The sequence below is a fragment of the Gracilinanus agilis genome, chromosome 3, assembly GCF_016433145.1.
Source record: "Gracilinanus agilis isolate LMUSP501 chromosome 3, AgileGrace, whole genome shotgun sequence".
Lineage (NCBI taxonomy): Eukaryota > Metazoa > Chordata > Mammalia > Didelphimorphia > Didelphidae > Gracilinanus > Gracilinanus agilis.
Window position 1 is genome coordinate 195,740,748 of NC_058132.1, and position 13,626 is coordinate 195,754,373.

Here is a 13,626-nt window from a genome sequence, read left to right on the forward strand (position 1 = left end):
GGAAAGGAAAGGAAAGGAAAGGAAAGGAAAGGAAAGGAAAGGAAAGGAAAGGAAAGGAAAGGAAAGGAAAGGAAAGGAAAGGAAAGGAAAGGAAAGGAAAGGAAAGGAAAGGAAAGGAAAGGAAAGGAAAGGAAAGGAAAGGAAAGGAAAGGAAAGGAAAGGAAAGGAAAGGAAAGGAAAGGAAAGGAAAGGAAAGGAAAGGAAAGGAAAGGAAAGGAAAGGAAAGGAAAGGAAAGGAAAGGAAAGGAAAGGAAAGGAAAGGAAAGGAAAGGAAAGGAAAGGAAAGGAAAGGAAAGGAAAGGAAAGGAAAGGAAAGGAAAGGAAAGGAAAGAAGATAAAGAGAAAAGAAAAGAAAGTTAAGTTTTCCCATGATATCCTCATCCTTTTTCTTTTTATGTGAGGGAACATATATTTGAAATGACCTCAGGGCTGGAATAAAAAAGAAACCAAAATGTTAGGGTTTTCTAACTCTCCTCTGAATTATCTCCTTTGTGATATTGTAACCTGTTTTTCTCAATAATGATCTGACTAAAAGTATCTTGGCTTATTTGTGATCCTTTCCTCCTTCCCTTTGTTCTCTTGTTTGCTCCCAACAGCAAATGTGGAAGGTATCATCACCATCATGGGCCTGAAGCCAGAGACAACTTATTCTGTCCGACTGTCCGCCCTCAATGGAAAGGGACTGGGGGAGATCAGTGGGGTCTCAGAATTCAAAACACAGCCAGTCCGTAAGTAAAGCCAACTCCTCTGCCTCCCTCCCCACTCTCACATTTCCTATCCTCCTGAGCACAGAGCTACCCTGACTGGCCATGAAGACCACAGCTGTTTATTTTTTAGATCTCCTTAAGTTTCTTGGTGGGCCCACCTCTCAGTTCTCTGGCCTATGTTGATTGTGGATGTGCATCTTACTTTAATTCTCTCCCTCTCTCAAGGGAACACTATCATATTAGCTAGTAAAGTTAGTTAGGATGGCAGACAGGCAGAAAATCTAGCCATGTGGTAGTAAAACAAACCTAAAAAGCTAAATAGTTTGTCACACTGGGGTTTGCTAGTTGTAATTTTTAACATATCACAAGCACTTCAAATAGCTACCAACTTGAAGAGCAAATTTAGGCACAGTTAAATTGCAGTGCTATCCAGAAATTAATTTTACTCCCTAACTCCATTAGTTCTAGATTTTTTGAAACACGACATGGATATTAAATTGCCCTAAAAACAGATACCCTTGAGGCATATATGAACAAAGGCCAAAAAAAGTGTCATAAGAAGATAAGGAAGTATCACTCTTGCCCTTTGATGTCTTCCCCTCCTATCCGCAACCATGAATTGTGGAATTTAATTTCCTTCAATATTCCTTCCATCTGGCCTTGATCCAGGGTTTTTGATGGCCAATTCTTCCTGGTTCCACTCAGTGTTTCCTTTCAACAGTTCCTTTACTCACTTTCCCCAAGGGAAATAGAGAAGGAAAGAAAAAAATCCAGCATGCTTTTACTTCCCTCGCCACCAAATGTTTTCTCACTTTGCTATGGTAATGTCCTATTAGAGCAGTATCCTCTTCCTCACAACCAAGACCCTTGTCTTAGAAGTCTCCCAAGCCTTGGAAATCTTCCTTGTCTATATGACCTTTCTTGAATGGTCTAAGAGTTCCTAGGCACACACCCCCCTCTGGCTGCTATAATTAGAGAATGCCCACTGGAATCTTTCAGGTCCTTTTCTGTGAAGTCAGAAATTATGTTGGGTTGATATCTGGGATTGCAGAAATAGTCAGCTCCAACTCCTGCACAGTATTAGAAAGCCTGCCATATCTTCTTTCTGCAGGAATTGTACCTTTAGCTGGATTTCCACTGAACAGATATATGAGTTTGATTTCCAGCTCCATGCACTCTGCCAATTCTATTCATCTCTTTTACATCTTATATTTTTTTTTCCTTGGGTCTGTCTCTTGTCTTTTCTTTTCTTCTGTGTTCCATCCATGGGAAATTGCAGACACCCCTCCTTCACGTAAGTGCCTCTTCATACCTCTCTGCCTGTTTCCATAGAATTATGTTAACATATGTTTGTAATAGTTTTTAATTTAGCTCCAAACTTCATTTTTTGCCCTGTAGGAACTGAAGTAGATCATATTGTCCAGGTCCTAACAAAACTGACACTAGTGTAGAAATTGTGTTCTTGTTCATGTGACTGTCTTGGATATACCAGGAGGCTAACAATTCCCATTTTAGAGCATGCGATATTTTAATGTGTATTTTTTTTTTTGCTCGTTACGGTTCCTCTATGGTAAAAATCACTGTTTACCTGCAGTGCATGGCAGAAGGCTGTCTCATAATATGAGGAATAACCAAATAACATGTCATCATCCTTCCTAATGTTAGCTAATTATGCAAAAAAGAGAACACTGGTTTTTCCTCTCCCTTGCCATGTCCTAATAAATTTGTCACTTAGAGTTATCCAAAGGTCATAGCCATCTGGTGAGATTTCCGTGCTCACTCTTAGGAGAGAGAAATGAACTTGTTGCCACTTCATTTACTATAGACCATCTCGTGGCAGCCAGGAAGGATCAACTCGAAGTAACAGAAATTCATTTGGAAGAAGAGCTGGATTTGTGAAGGTGTAATTGTCTACATACGGCACTGGCTTCATGGGCATGGTGTGTCACAGAATACAAGGCGCTGGGGCACATTATATAAGTTGCTGTTTAGGAATTTGGATTGTCAGCTCCCCATGATTGTATTCTTTGGTTTCTGATCATTCTGGGACTTTTGGCTGTGCAGTAAATTAAATCGGTGATTAACAACCTAGCTAGTACTAGTCAACCAGGAATGAAAGGCCAGCACTAAGACCCATGGGAAATATATATTAATGCCATGAGATTTAAGTAGAGAACACACCCAGTGACAAGGAAAGAGAAAGACATCCTATTCTTCAAGGTGCCAGAATTGTAATATGAACTTTAAGGAGGGAAATCTGTAGTGTGAAAGAACCACTCTTGCTTTATAGATTGGATTTGCCCTTTCTAAGGAAGCAGAATGCCAGAAAATGGAGGCAGGAAGTTCAGTACAAAAGTAGTTTGTCAAAGGACAGTTAATCAAGAAACACTTTGATGTCTACTCTTGTTAAAGCTAGTGTTCCTAAAGATTTCAGACCCGTCTGCCTTAATTTATTCCAAAGTATTGCAGCCACAGCAAAAACTTAGTAGCTAAGTATGGATGTCCTCAGATTTCTAGTAAGTGTTAAATTCACTCTTTCATCAAAGTTGGCTCTTAAGACAAAGAGATATGAAAGAAGCCAGAGTGGAGGAAAAAGAAATGTCAGATTAGACTGACAGCTGACAGTAGTTATAAGCTGGTGTTTTAGTCTATTAGTGTCTAAGAAAAGCAAAAGAGGGAGAGAAGGGTGGGGGGAAATTGGACAGAGTGACTTGGCTATTCCTAAAATGAAATTCCCAGGTTTCATCTCTTGACTGAATGTTAGCTTGTATATGTCAAAGAAGGGATAAGGCCTTTTTTTTGAGTCACTAGCTCAGCAGTTCATGGCTCAATACCAAACCATTTACTGTGTCTTTGACTTAGTTTTAAACAAAAAACTAGCAAGAAAACTTTAATTTTCTCAGAAAGTTAGTGAAACTGTTAGATACTAAACTTTAAGAGGCTGTTTAATTAAAAAAAAAAAAAAAAGGAGAGAGCTTGATTACATGGTTCTATGGGGATATGATTGGGGATGTAGACTCTAAACCAGTGGTTCCCAAACTTTTTTGGCCTACCGCCCCCTTTCCAGAAAAATATTACTTAGCCCCCTGGAAATTAATTTTTTAAAATTTTAATAGCAATTAATAGGAAAGATAAATGCACCTGTGGCCATCACTGCTTCCCTGGATTGCTGCAGCACCCACCAGGGGGCGGTAGCACCCACTTTGGGAATCACTGCTCTAAACTATCACTCTAGTACAAATATTAATAATATGGAAATAAGTCTTGATCAACAACACATGTAAAACACAGTGGACCTGCTTGTTGGCTATGGGAGGGGGGTGGGAGGAGGGGAGGGAAAGAACATGAATCATGTAACCATGGGAAAATACTCTAAATTAATTAAATAAATAAACTTTAAAAAATAAATAAAAATAAAAAAGGGGAGACATTTAAATTCTTAGTTTTTCTAGTGGTATGAAAATATATCATTGATGGCTCACATTTTCAAAAATGTGATTTAGAAAATATTGGGGTCAGCTTTCCAGTTCATGTTGACCTTGAAATTGATGAGGCAGCCAAAATTAAATTGCTTTTAGATTCAGTGTCATTATCAGAGTAATAAAAGTGGATCTCCCTCAGTCATATCTTAAAGTTATGGCTAAAGAGTTAAAAAGAAAATTGCACCAGTCAGAATCATAGAGATAAGAGAGTGACTTTTTTTATTTCAGCAAAGCAAGGTGTGGCCTGAAGAGGAGCAGATTGAAATAAAGGGAGACATATCTGAGAAGCAGGACTATCATTAAAGATTGCTTTAAAGAGGTGTCTTGCCTTTCATACACAAAGCCTAATGAGATCAGTTTAGGAGAGAACTTAACCCAGGAGATATTATGCTGCCATTTATACCTGCCCTAAAGAAGGATAAAGCAGAAGGATAACTCTTCCCCTAGCTGTAATGAAACCCTACATACTCTTTCTCAGAGGGAGTAATGAGGTTCAATATGGCTGAACCAGATTGAATTCAATTTCCTGGAAAAACAAGAAGGTTGTCTGAGTTAGTGTCACCACAATTCTGTGTGCAAGCCATCCTTAAAAGACCGTGGAGGTGCTCACAAAGAATCCAGTTCACTGATGGGTTTAATTTAGAACATTAAACTCAGATCCCAGAACTGGCCTGCCTCTCCTATAAAAGATAAAGTAAAACCAGATACAGATGCCTAGTTCTTTGGACTCCAAGCCACAGGATAAGGGAGCTCTTTTTCTTTTAGAGAAAAAGTCAGATCTAACATCTTGGCTAGGGCCCAATTTTCTGTCAGATACTCAGATTTCTGTAGGCTGGAAGATGTTCTATTATAAGCCAGTGCTATCTGACCTTGGATGAGTAATTTAATTGCTCTGCCCTCAGTTTCCTGATCTGTAAAATAATGAAGTTGGATTTTGTGACCTCTAAGGTCCTCCCCACTTCTAAATCTATGATCGTTTTCCATTTATATATCTTATGAGAAAAGACTGATTCAAATGTCTTTGACATTCATAAGCCAACCTGTTCACACAAATGACTTCTTGACTATGAGGAACCAGGTTTTGAATTCCAGATTTGTCATCTGTGTGACTGAGCAAATCACCTGGACTAGATAACCTTTAAAGTCTCCTCTAACTCTAATTCTAGACTGACCTTGATGGACTTCTCTATTATAATTTTCTGCTCCATTACCATGAAAAAGCTGTGATGGTTCTGCAGGGTATCTGTAAATCAAGCTCAGGGGGGGCCACAAAAATCTAAACAAAGACCCATCCTCCTCCTGAAATTCCAGCTTACTAGAAATATCTTATCTGTTTGGTAATACCTTGGCTGCATCTCATGAATCCAGGGTGGTGGTGGTTGGGGGCAGAGGGGAGTTAATTCCAAACACTTAAATAAAGCACTGGCTTTGGAAATGGGCTTCATTCGACCAGCAGTGTTTGTGTTTTGTGCTTAGCAAGTGTCTGTGTGCCAACAGATTCTTTTTAGATGGAAACTATATGATCCAGGCCTGATTAAGAAGGGGCTGATTGCCTTTTGAAGTTGCTAGAGAAAACAGGACTAAAAGAGATGGTGTTAAAATTTGTCATTAGAGTCTTCCCCTGTGATTGAGTCACTAACCTTTAGAATTTAATTGCTTGGATACTACCTCATCACTTGCTGCTGTGCCAAGAAACAAAACAGGAAAAATGGCTTCCTATAATGAAGATGGAGATCCAGGATGACTCTGTGATTTAGGGTTTTGTTTTTGCATGGTTCCTTCAAGATTGCATGGTTTCAAATAAGAGCAAAATGCAGAGCAGGATGTTATGGTAAATACTCATAAAAATCTAGCACGTCGCATAAGTCAAGCATTTAGGCAATTATCCCAGTAATTGAAGCCAAAATTTTTCACTTTTGCCTGAGTTCTCAGAATCTCAAAATCCACACTGTGGCAATTGTATTTCTTGTTTTGATTTGAGTGGATTTTTAATTTCATGGTTGAGGTGCGCCACTCCAGAGGCACAATGAAGACCAAATCATGAGTTTCTTGATCTAATCAAGGCAGTGGGATGTGTTGGTTATATGTTAATGGTCTTTCCTCTCTACCTGGTCCAAGTTGAAACCCAGTTCTCAAAGGGAGCACTGTGATTTGTTATTTTGTGGGACATGCTTTACATATTCAGCATTGCAATGTGTAGGCTTCTGAACTTCAAGCTATTGCTCAAGCCATAAAAAGAAGCCAAGATTGTCTTTCCTCCCTCCTTTCTCTATGGGAAAGTTTAGGGAAGCATGTTTCAGATCACTGGTCATATACCACATGGCTATCCATCCAAGTATACAAATGTCCCAGGGGATTTTTTTTTTCAAGAGGAAGGGAAGGTAGAGCTATTTGGAGTTTACCTCAATAGTCCAAACTGTAAGTAATTCCAATCAAAAATCCATTCAATTGGGGGCAGCTGGGTAGCTCAGTGGCTTGAGAGCCAGGCCTAGAGACAGGAGGTCCTAGGTTCAAATCTGGCTTCAGACACTTCCCAGCTGTGTGACCCTGAGCAAGTCACTTGACCCCCATTGCCTACCCTTACCTCTCTTCTGCCTTGGAGCCAATACACAGTATTGACTCCAAGACAGAAGGTAAGGGTTTTATTTAAAAAAAAATCCATTCAATAGTAATAAAAAATTAAATAATTTAACTTTTACATATGTCATATCTGGAGATTCTTTGAATGTAAAGGAAGGCAACTTATAATTCTTTTCAGGGGGAATGTAACACTTGACCCCAAACAAGGAACCAAACACATTTAAAGTACTTGACCCTTAACCCTATCTCTCCTAGACTGAATTCTAAGTAATCTTCTGTACTACTCCCCACCCCCAATTTTGTTATAATGACAGCTGCTCCTATGGAATTGGTTCCTTGTTTAGGGGAATTCTTATGACCTCAGCAGATGTTCCCAAATGAAACCTCTTACCCAAGTGACAGGATTTGGCACTTTCATGATTTTCTGGTTTGAAGATAGTAAGACTGTAATAGCCCTCACTGTTTTTTGTTTTGTTTTGTTTTTAACTAGCATTGTTTTCCTGCACAACTGCTCTCATACGGACATCCCTGGATTTTGCTTTTCTGGTTCCCATTCTATAACTGTGTGCTTTGGTCAAATGTCTTCCCTCTTTTACTTCATCTTTCTTTTTTTAGTGGTTCCTGCTAGTCCTTCCTTCCATACTGCATTGTCTGCCTCAGACAGTGAGTATCATTTTCCCCCATCCATCTCTCTGCATGTTGCTTTCCACCAGCTGCAGTGCAGTCTGCCTAATGGTATCTCCTTAGCCAGGTGATGATTAAACTCAGTTGGTATCTGGATAGTAGATACCATAAGTTGGGCTTGAGGGAAGCAAACCCCCTGACAAAGAGGAATCAGGCCTCTCGGATTCGTGGGAAATGAGCTTTCCCAGGAAGGGAGCAGTTAAAATGCATTGCTCTGTGCAGGAAGCCCCTGCAGGTCACTGTTTCTGATACCACCATCATATTGCAATATCTAGCATATCTTTAGTGGAGTAGGGCCACAACGGACATTTGGAGAAGAAACTTGACTTACTCCCCCCCAAATAGTCAAGAATAATGTGTGTACTGAGGTGTAAGGGCAAGGACAGGAAAATAAATCATTTAGGAAATGGCTTTTTTTATATTTTATTTTTTAATTATTTTATTTTAAGTTTAATTTTTAAAATTTTAAATCATTTAATTTTAAATTTTAATTAATATTTTAATTAACCAGTTGAATTTAGAACTTAAAATAGACAATGAGTCAAATGAGTTTTGTCTTCCCATAAATGCATTATTCTCAATGTTTGTGTCAACGGAACAGAAGAAGAAAATCTGGCCTAGTGTTTGAACATCATTGTGCCTAGCAATAAGTTTATTTAGAAACAAGTCACCTTTGCTCCTTTATGGGTGCTTCCATTTCCCCTTCTTTAAAATGGGTGTTAACATATTCTTTCCTGAGTTATTCTGTGGTGGTCAGGACTGAGTCTAAAATTGTCAAATTCCATTTTGCCTGCCCTGAACCAAGTGCCAACAAACCTGTCACTAGTATTTCCTAGTCAGACTAGCTGAGCCTTGCCTATCTCTGATCCCACTGCATTTTATGGTTGTGGGGGCTTTCCTTGAAATATTCTTAAAAGCACATGGATCCAGAGTGCCCTGCTTTGCTAGCTTTAGAGCCCCAACCACTGTGGTTTCCATAATGTTAACATAGGCAAAAGCAGATGTTAGCAGACAGAGTAGGTACAAAATATTGGTGGTGTCCTGACAGAAAATTACAGAAGGTGATGCCACTTTAATAGAGCTAGGCTGCTCTACCATAGGGATGAAGCCTTGCTGCTACATGAGGGCTCCAGCACAGAGAGACAAAAGAGACCCATTTTGGAATCCCTCCTCCTTTCTTACATCGGCCTAGGACCATTCCCATCACCTCACATTTTCTTTCTATCAGTTTCAGCCCTTTTCATCAAGATATCTAAATTATTTCCATTTTAAAATCCTCATTTAATATATTTATAATTATATTTATATTTTATAATTTATTTTTTAATATATTTATGATTTAATGTGTGTATATTTATGATTTAATATATGTATATTTATTTAATATATTTACAAATCCTTCCCTAGGGGAAGAAGAAAATTTCTCTTTAATTGTTGTTACCTTCACTTCATTACAATGCTTTTAAACATTTATCTCTGTAGATACATATTTTTTTAATCTATAATTTATCCCCATGCTTTGCCTCACCTTTCTTTGTCCTATCTGTCCTTCATGTTCCCATAGCAACCTGGCCTTCTCCTGCCCTTCCAGCCACAGAACCAACTAGTGAGTACGGAAAGAAGCTGCTCTCAACCAGGCCTCTGAGTGTCACTTGACAGAGAGCAGACTTCAGTTTAAGGCAATGAAGCCCTCCTCCCTGTGATTTACTCATTCATTAAGCAGCAAGTTGTAACTGCATGAAGACTAAGCCTGGCATGGTTGTGTAAGCATGCCGCTCTCCCTCCTTTGTCAAGGGGGCAAACACTCCTTAAGCAAGGAACACCTGGATTGATCATTACAAGGCTATGCTGCATAGCAAATGGCAAGTCCCCACTTACTGTCAGGCTGAACAGAGAAAGGGACCAAGAGAAGGGATGTGATAAAGGAAGAGCATCTCCTGGGGTGCTGACTCCTCAATTTACTCAACACGAATGCCAAAAAAAAAAAAATTGTCATGAAGGAGAGCTGGTCAGGGAGAGAGTGAAGGAAGGATCAGGGAGAAATGACATCTTATGAAAAGGGCCAGGAAAATCGGAGCACAGTGAGGTATAGCTGTTTTCTGAAAACATACTTTGATGGCCAGGGCATATAAGCAAAGCCTGGAAAGAACCTCACATTCATCTCCTCTCAACCATTCCTATTACATGCCATCAAGAAAGAATATAGAGGGGCAGCTAGGTAACACAGTGGATAGAGCGCCAAGCCTGGAGTCAGGAGGACCTGGGTTCAAATATGGCCTTAGACATTTCCTAGCTGTGTGACCCTTGGAAAGTCACTTAACCCCCATTGCCTAATCCTTGCCCTTCTGTCTTAGAGTTAATACTGGGACAGAAAGTAAATATTTTAAAAAGATAAATAATTTTTTGAAAGAGAAGCCAATAGCCTGGGCTCTTATTTGTTATGAGCTACTTGCAGGTCCAGAGGACAAGAAAATTTACTTATATTTATATTAAAAACTACAGTTTTTAATATAATACAGTCTTTTCTGCCATCGTTATCATCATCATAATGTATACATTATCATCAAGTATATATAATTATCATGTGTACATAAACAATGTAGGCGAATTATAGAAACATTTTTACATAGTATATTGAGTTCTGGAGTTGGAGTTAAGATGACAGAGTTTCAAATCCAGCCTGATATTCAGCAGCTGAGTGACCTCCAGCAAGTCACTATGTCTTTAAAGAAACTCCCTTAGAGATTAGTTACTAAGTTATGGATGGATCTTAATTTATCTGAGTACAAGAATATGTCATAGATCCTTTTTGTATCTGCATACACAGAACACATCACTTAACTTTAAGGGGAGGTTTTAGTCGGGGCTAAGGCTGACTGGCCACAAGCTCATATTTATTCATAACGACGTGGTAAAATGATTTTGGATGCTGAGGGCCTAGGTTCCCTGATAGCACAGCATGGGTGTGGACTACCGTGAATAAAAGAGGAGGAAAATAGCGGATATGTGTTTTTTAAAAAAGTAACTGTGAGTGTGGAGTGAAATTACACTATGTTATCCCTTACACGATGGTATATTTTATGCTTGAGTGTGAAAAATCAAAAAAAAATCAAAGATGTAAAGCATGCATCCTTCCACCACCCTTCTCCTCACCCTCGAGATTTCTATTCCGTATGAACAGAGAGTAAGAAGACTTCTGTGGTTTGATGTGTTGCATGAAATCGTTCCTTTTCTACTCAAGAACACAGCTTACAGCCTCCTTTCTCAGCATTCTCTCTGTGTGTGCACCACACAGAATTTTAATTCCTGATGCTTTTGAAGTAGAAGTGTTTCATTTTGCTAGAGAGCAGAGCAGAGAGTAGCACTGAGTGTGTGTGTGTGTGTGTGTGTGTATTTATATGTGTGCTAAATTCAAACTGTGGCTTTTTGCATTTGGATAAAGAGCACAACTAACAGCGCCTTCATTTCTTACAGCAAAGCATTTTGTTTCTGACCTTTTCCAATTTGAGTATAATGTGTGTGTCAGTCATCAAGTAATAGAATTCAATATGATATACTTGAATTTGTACTAGATGTTTTACATATTACATACTGAATCATTTCAGGTTAAATGTTTTCTCCTCAGAGGTAAAGGAATAAACCCAGATTTTCCTCTTAGGAATGCATCAATTTCATTTGTTACTTTTCTGCTTTTTCGCAGGGAGGGAGGTTCAAATCATCCTTTTCTTCACTAAGATGAGATAAATATTTGTAGCATCAAAAGAGAAAGAAATTTAAAAGACCTTGTGTGAATATGACTCCCCTTCATTTTTATTTTTATAGTGACTTGACCCTCAGAATTGTAACTCCTGGTAGAAATTGTCCTGAAAAAAAAAGGGGTCACGGAGTCTCAGCTTCACATGATCATAGCCTCTCACACGAAGACAAATTCAAACAAACAAACTGGGAGGTATTGTGGAATGAAGTGAAAAACACCTATGGGCAAACAAAGGAGAATTGGAATTTGAGTATAAATAAGCTATTTTCTATTTCTTTTTGTTTGTTCTTTGACACCTCTTCTAATTAGTAAGGAACCAAGTGACTCAAATGAAAGGAAAGGGAGAAGGTCATTTGGCGTGGCCCTCTCTAGCTTCCTTATGTGATTTAAATTTTCAAGACCATCTTGCTGTGTATACTAATAAGCCCTGGCTCCTGAGAACTAAGGAACAAAAAGAATTAGCACCTTTTGCTCAGAGATCCTCAGAGTTACAGAACACTGGAGCTGTGGATAGATACATACAAACTGAACTTCCCAAGAAAGTCCTGATTTCAAAATGAAGAGCAAGCACTTTAAGGAGGCTATTCCAAAGGAATACCTTTATTAGACCGTGTACTCTGATTTGGGGGGTGGAAATTTTGGTTACTATGCCGACGTCATTGGTCAAATCTCCTTCTTTGACATAAGTAAAGATGGTAGAACACTACTTACCCAGAAGCCCATATGAACCTAGACTACCTACACCCTCCCAGTTGGACATTTCCTCTTCCATGGCCATCACGTTACAAAACAACAAAACAATAAAAAAACTGCCCATAACCTAACAGGGATTGAGGCCTGAAATTTGTTTTGAAATATCAAGTTCACTACATAAATAGAACAAATTGGCATTAGAATAAATTCAGCCAAGGGCAACTATCCATTCCCTTCATCCTCCATATTGTAAATATTGAACTGGGAACTTGACAACATAGTCATTCATCTAAAAACATATATAAAACGTTTTATCTGCAGTCCCATGTATTTGTTTAAATAACAAATTCTCAGCCAACTCATTTGGGCTCGAGGGTAAGATTTTTGCTGTATGGGATAGATGAGAACAATGCATTTTTGTCCTAGCCCTCCACAGTGAGTGTTGACAGAAGCTGTAGTTTCAGCCCTTGAGGAAGAACCCATTCCCTTCTTTCCAGTTCACTTTGTCTCTAATGTGGGTCTCGACATCTAGAATCTTAAGATGATGAGGGAGAAAGGCATTTATTGGTTGTCAGTATACAGAGGAGTTGGTTGCAAAATTGTTTTATTAAAAGAAAAGTATGGAAGGATGGTTGTGATTAGTGATTGCTAGAATAAAAGGAAGTATAAATACAAAGGAAACAAATAGACAACTTTTCAGAGGAGATGAAAAGGTGAAAAGGATCAGTCAACAATGATTTATTAAACACTTTTTTTGTATGCCGGACACTATATTAAGCACTAGAGATACAAAGAAAGGCATTGGCAATAAAGCTATTTGGATAATAAAAAGGGGGAAGAAATCTGACATGAAACAAAGATTTAAAAGGCTTTTACTCATCAGTAAAAACCTAATCCATTTAGTCATGTGTTTCTGGTGCATTGACTTTCTATAATACTGTGAAAAGAATACTAGCTCATTCAGATGACTGAACCAGATGAGCTGGGTTCAAATCCTATCTCTGACTGATTATTATCCATATGACTTGGAACAAATCACTTTCCACAGTTTCCTTAACTATAAAATGAGGGAGAGAAATAGATCAGATAGACTCTGAGGTCCCTTCCAGCCTTAGAGCCTATAATCTAACACTGTTCTATGATCCTGGGTAGTAACCTAAAAAGCTCATGGAGCAAGTCCCATTCAACACCTTGGGAGCAAAGAATAGATAAGGCACACTTCAAAAGCCATTGAGAATTCTAAGCAAAGCTTTCCACTCCTTCAGGCCTGTTCCTGGTTCTCAACCATGCCATTCATTATCACCAAGGTAAAATTAAACTTTCTTCTTTCTTATTCTCCTTCACTTGAGTTGAGAAATATAAGCCACCTCCTAAAAGGTTTTGAGGTTTCTCCCCCTCCCCAACTGATGAATAATGGACAGTCCCAATGACCATTTCTTCTCCAGGATGTTGAGGATGTTGCTGAAATCTCTGAATAATGTCTTGCTTCTCTCTTTTCCTTTAACAGTCTCCCGGAATGCCTCTTGACATCAGTGCCCTTGGTGGAAACACACTTCTCCATCCCAATAAAAGTTCCCTCGCTCCTCCTCGATGTGGCGTCCATAAGCAGTGTTGCAGCTGTGCCTAACCCCTAATGATGTCCTTAACTGTTAACACTTTCCATAGTTTTACAATTTTCTTCTCTTTCCAGGCAATTTTTACTGTCTTTCTGGATGTATATGAT

At 38.8% G+C, this 13,626-nt stretch overlaps 1 protein-coding gene across 1 annotated transcript in view; it reads left to right on the plus strand.

Annotated features, from left to right (window-relative positions):
* Nucleotides 1-13,626, plus strand: part of NCAM1 (neural cell adhesion molecule 1) — a 90,392-nt gene that overhangs the window by 42,021 nt on the left and 34,745 nt on the right. Inside the window, exons 13-17 of the mRNA XM_044669023.1 lie at nucleotides 536-728; nucleotides 1,987-2,001; nucleotides 7,385-7,432; nucleotides 9,018-9,059; nucleotides 11,556-11,558. Coding sequence (XP_044524958.1) covers nucleotides 536-728; nucleotides 1,987-2,001; nucleotides 7,385-7,432; nucleotides 9,018-9,059; nucleotides 11,556-11,558 — 301 coding nt within the window. The remainder of the gene's footprint in view (nucleotides 1-535; nucleotides 729-1,986; nucleotides 2,002-7,384; nucleotides 7,433-9,017; nucleotides 9,060-11,555; nucleotides 11,559-13,626) is intronic.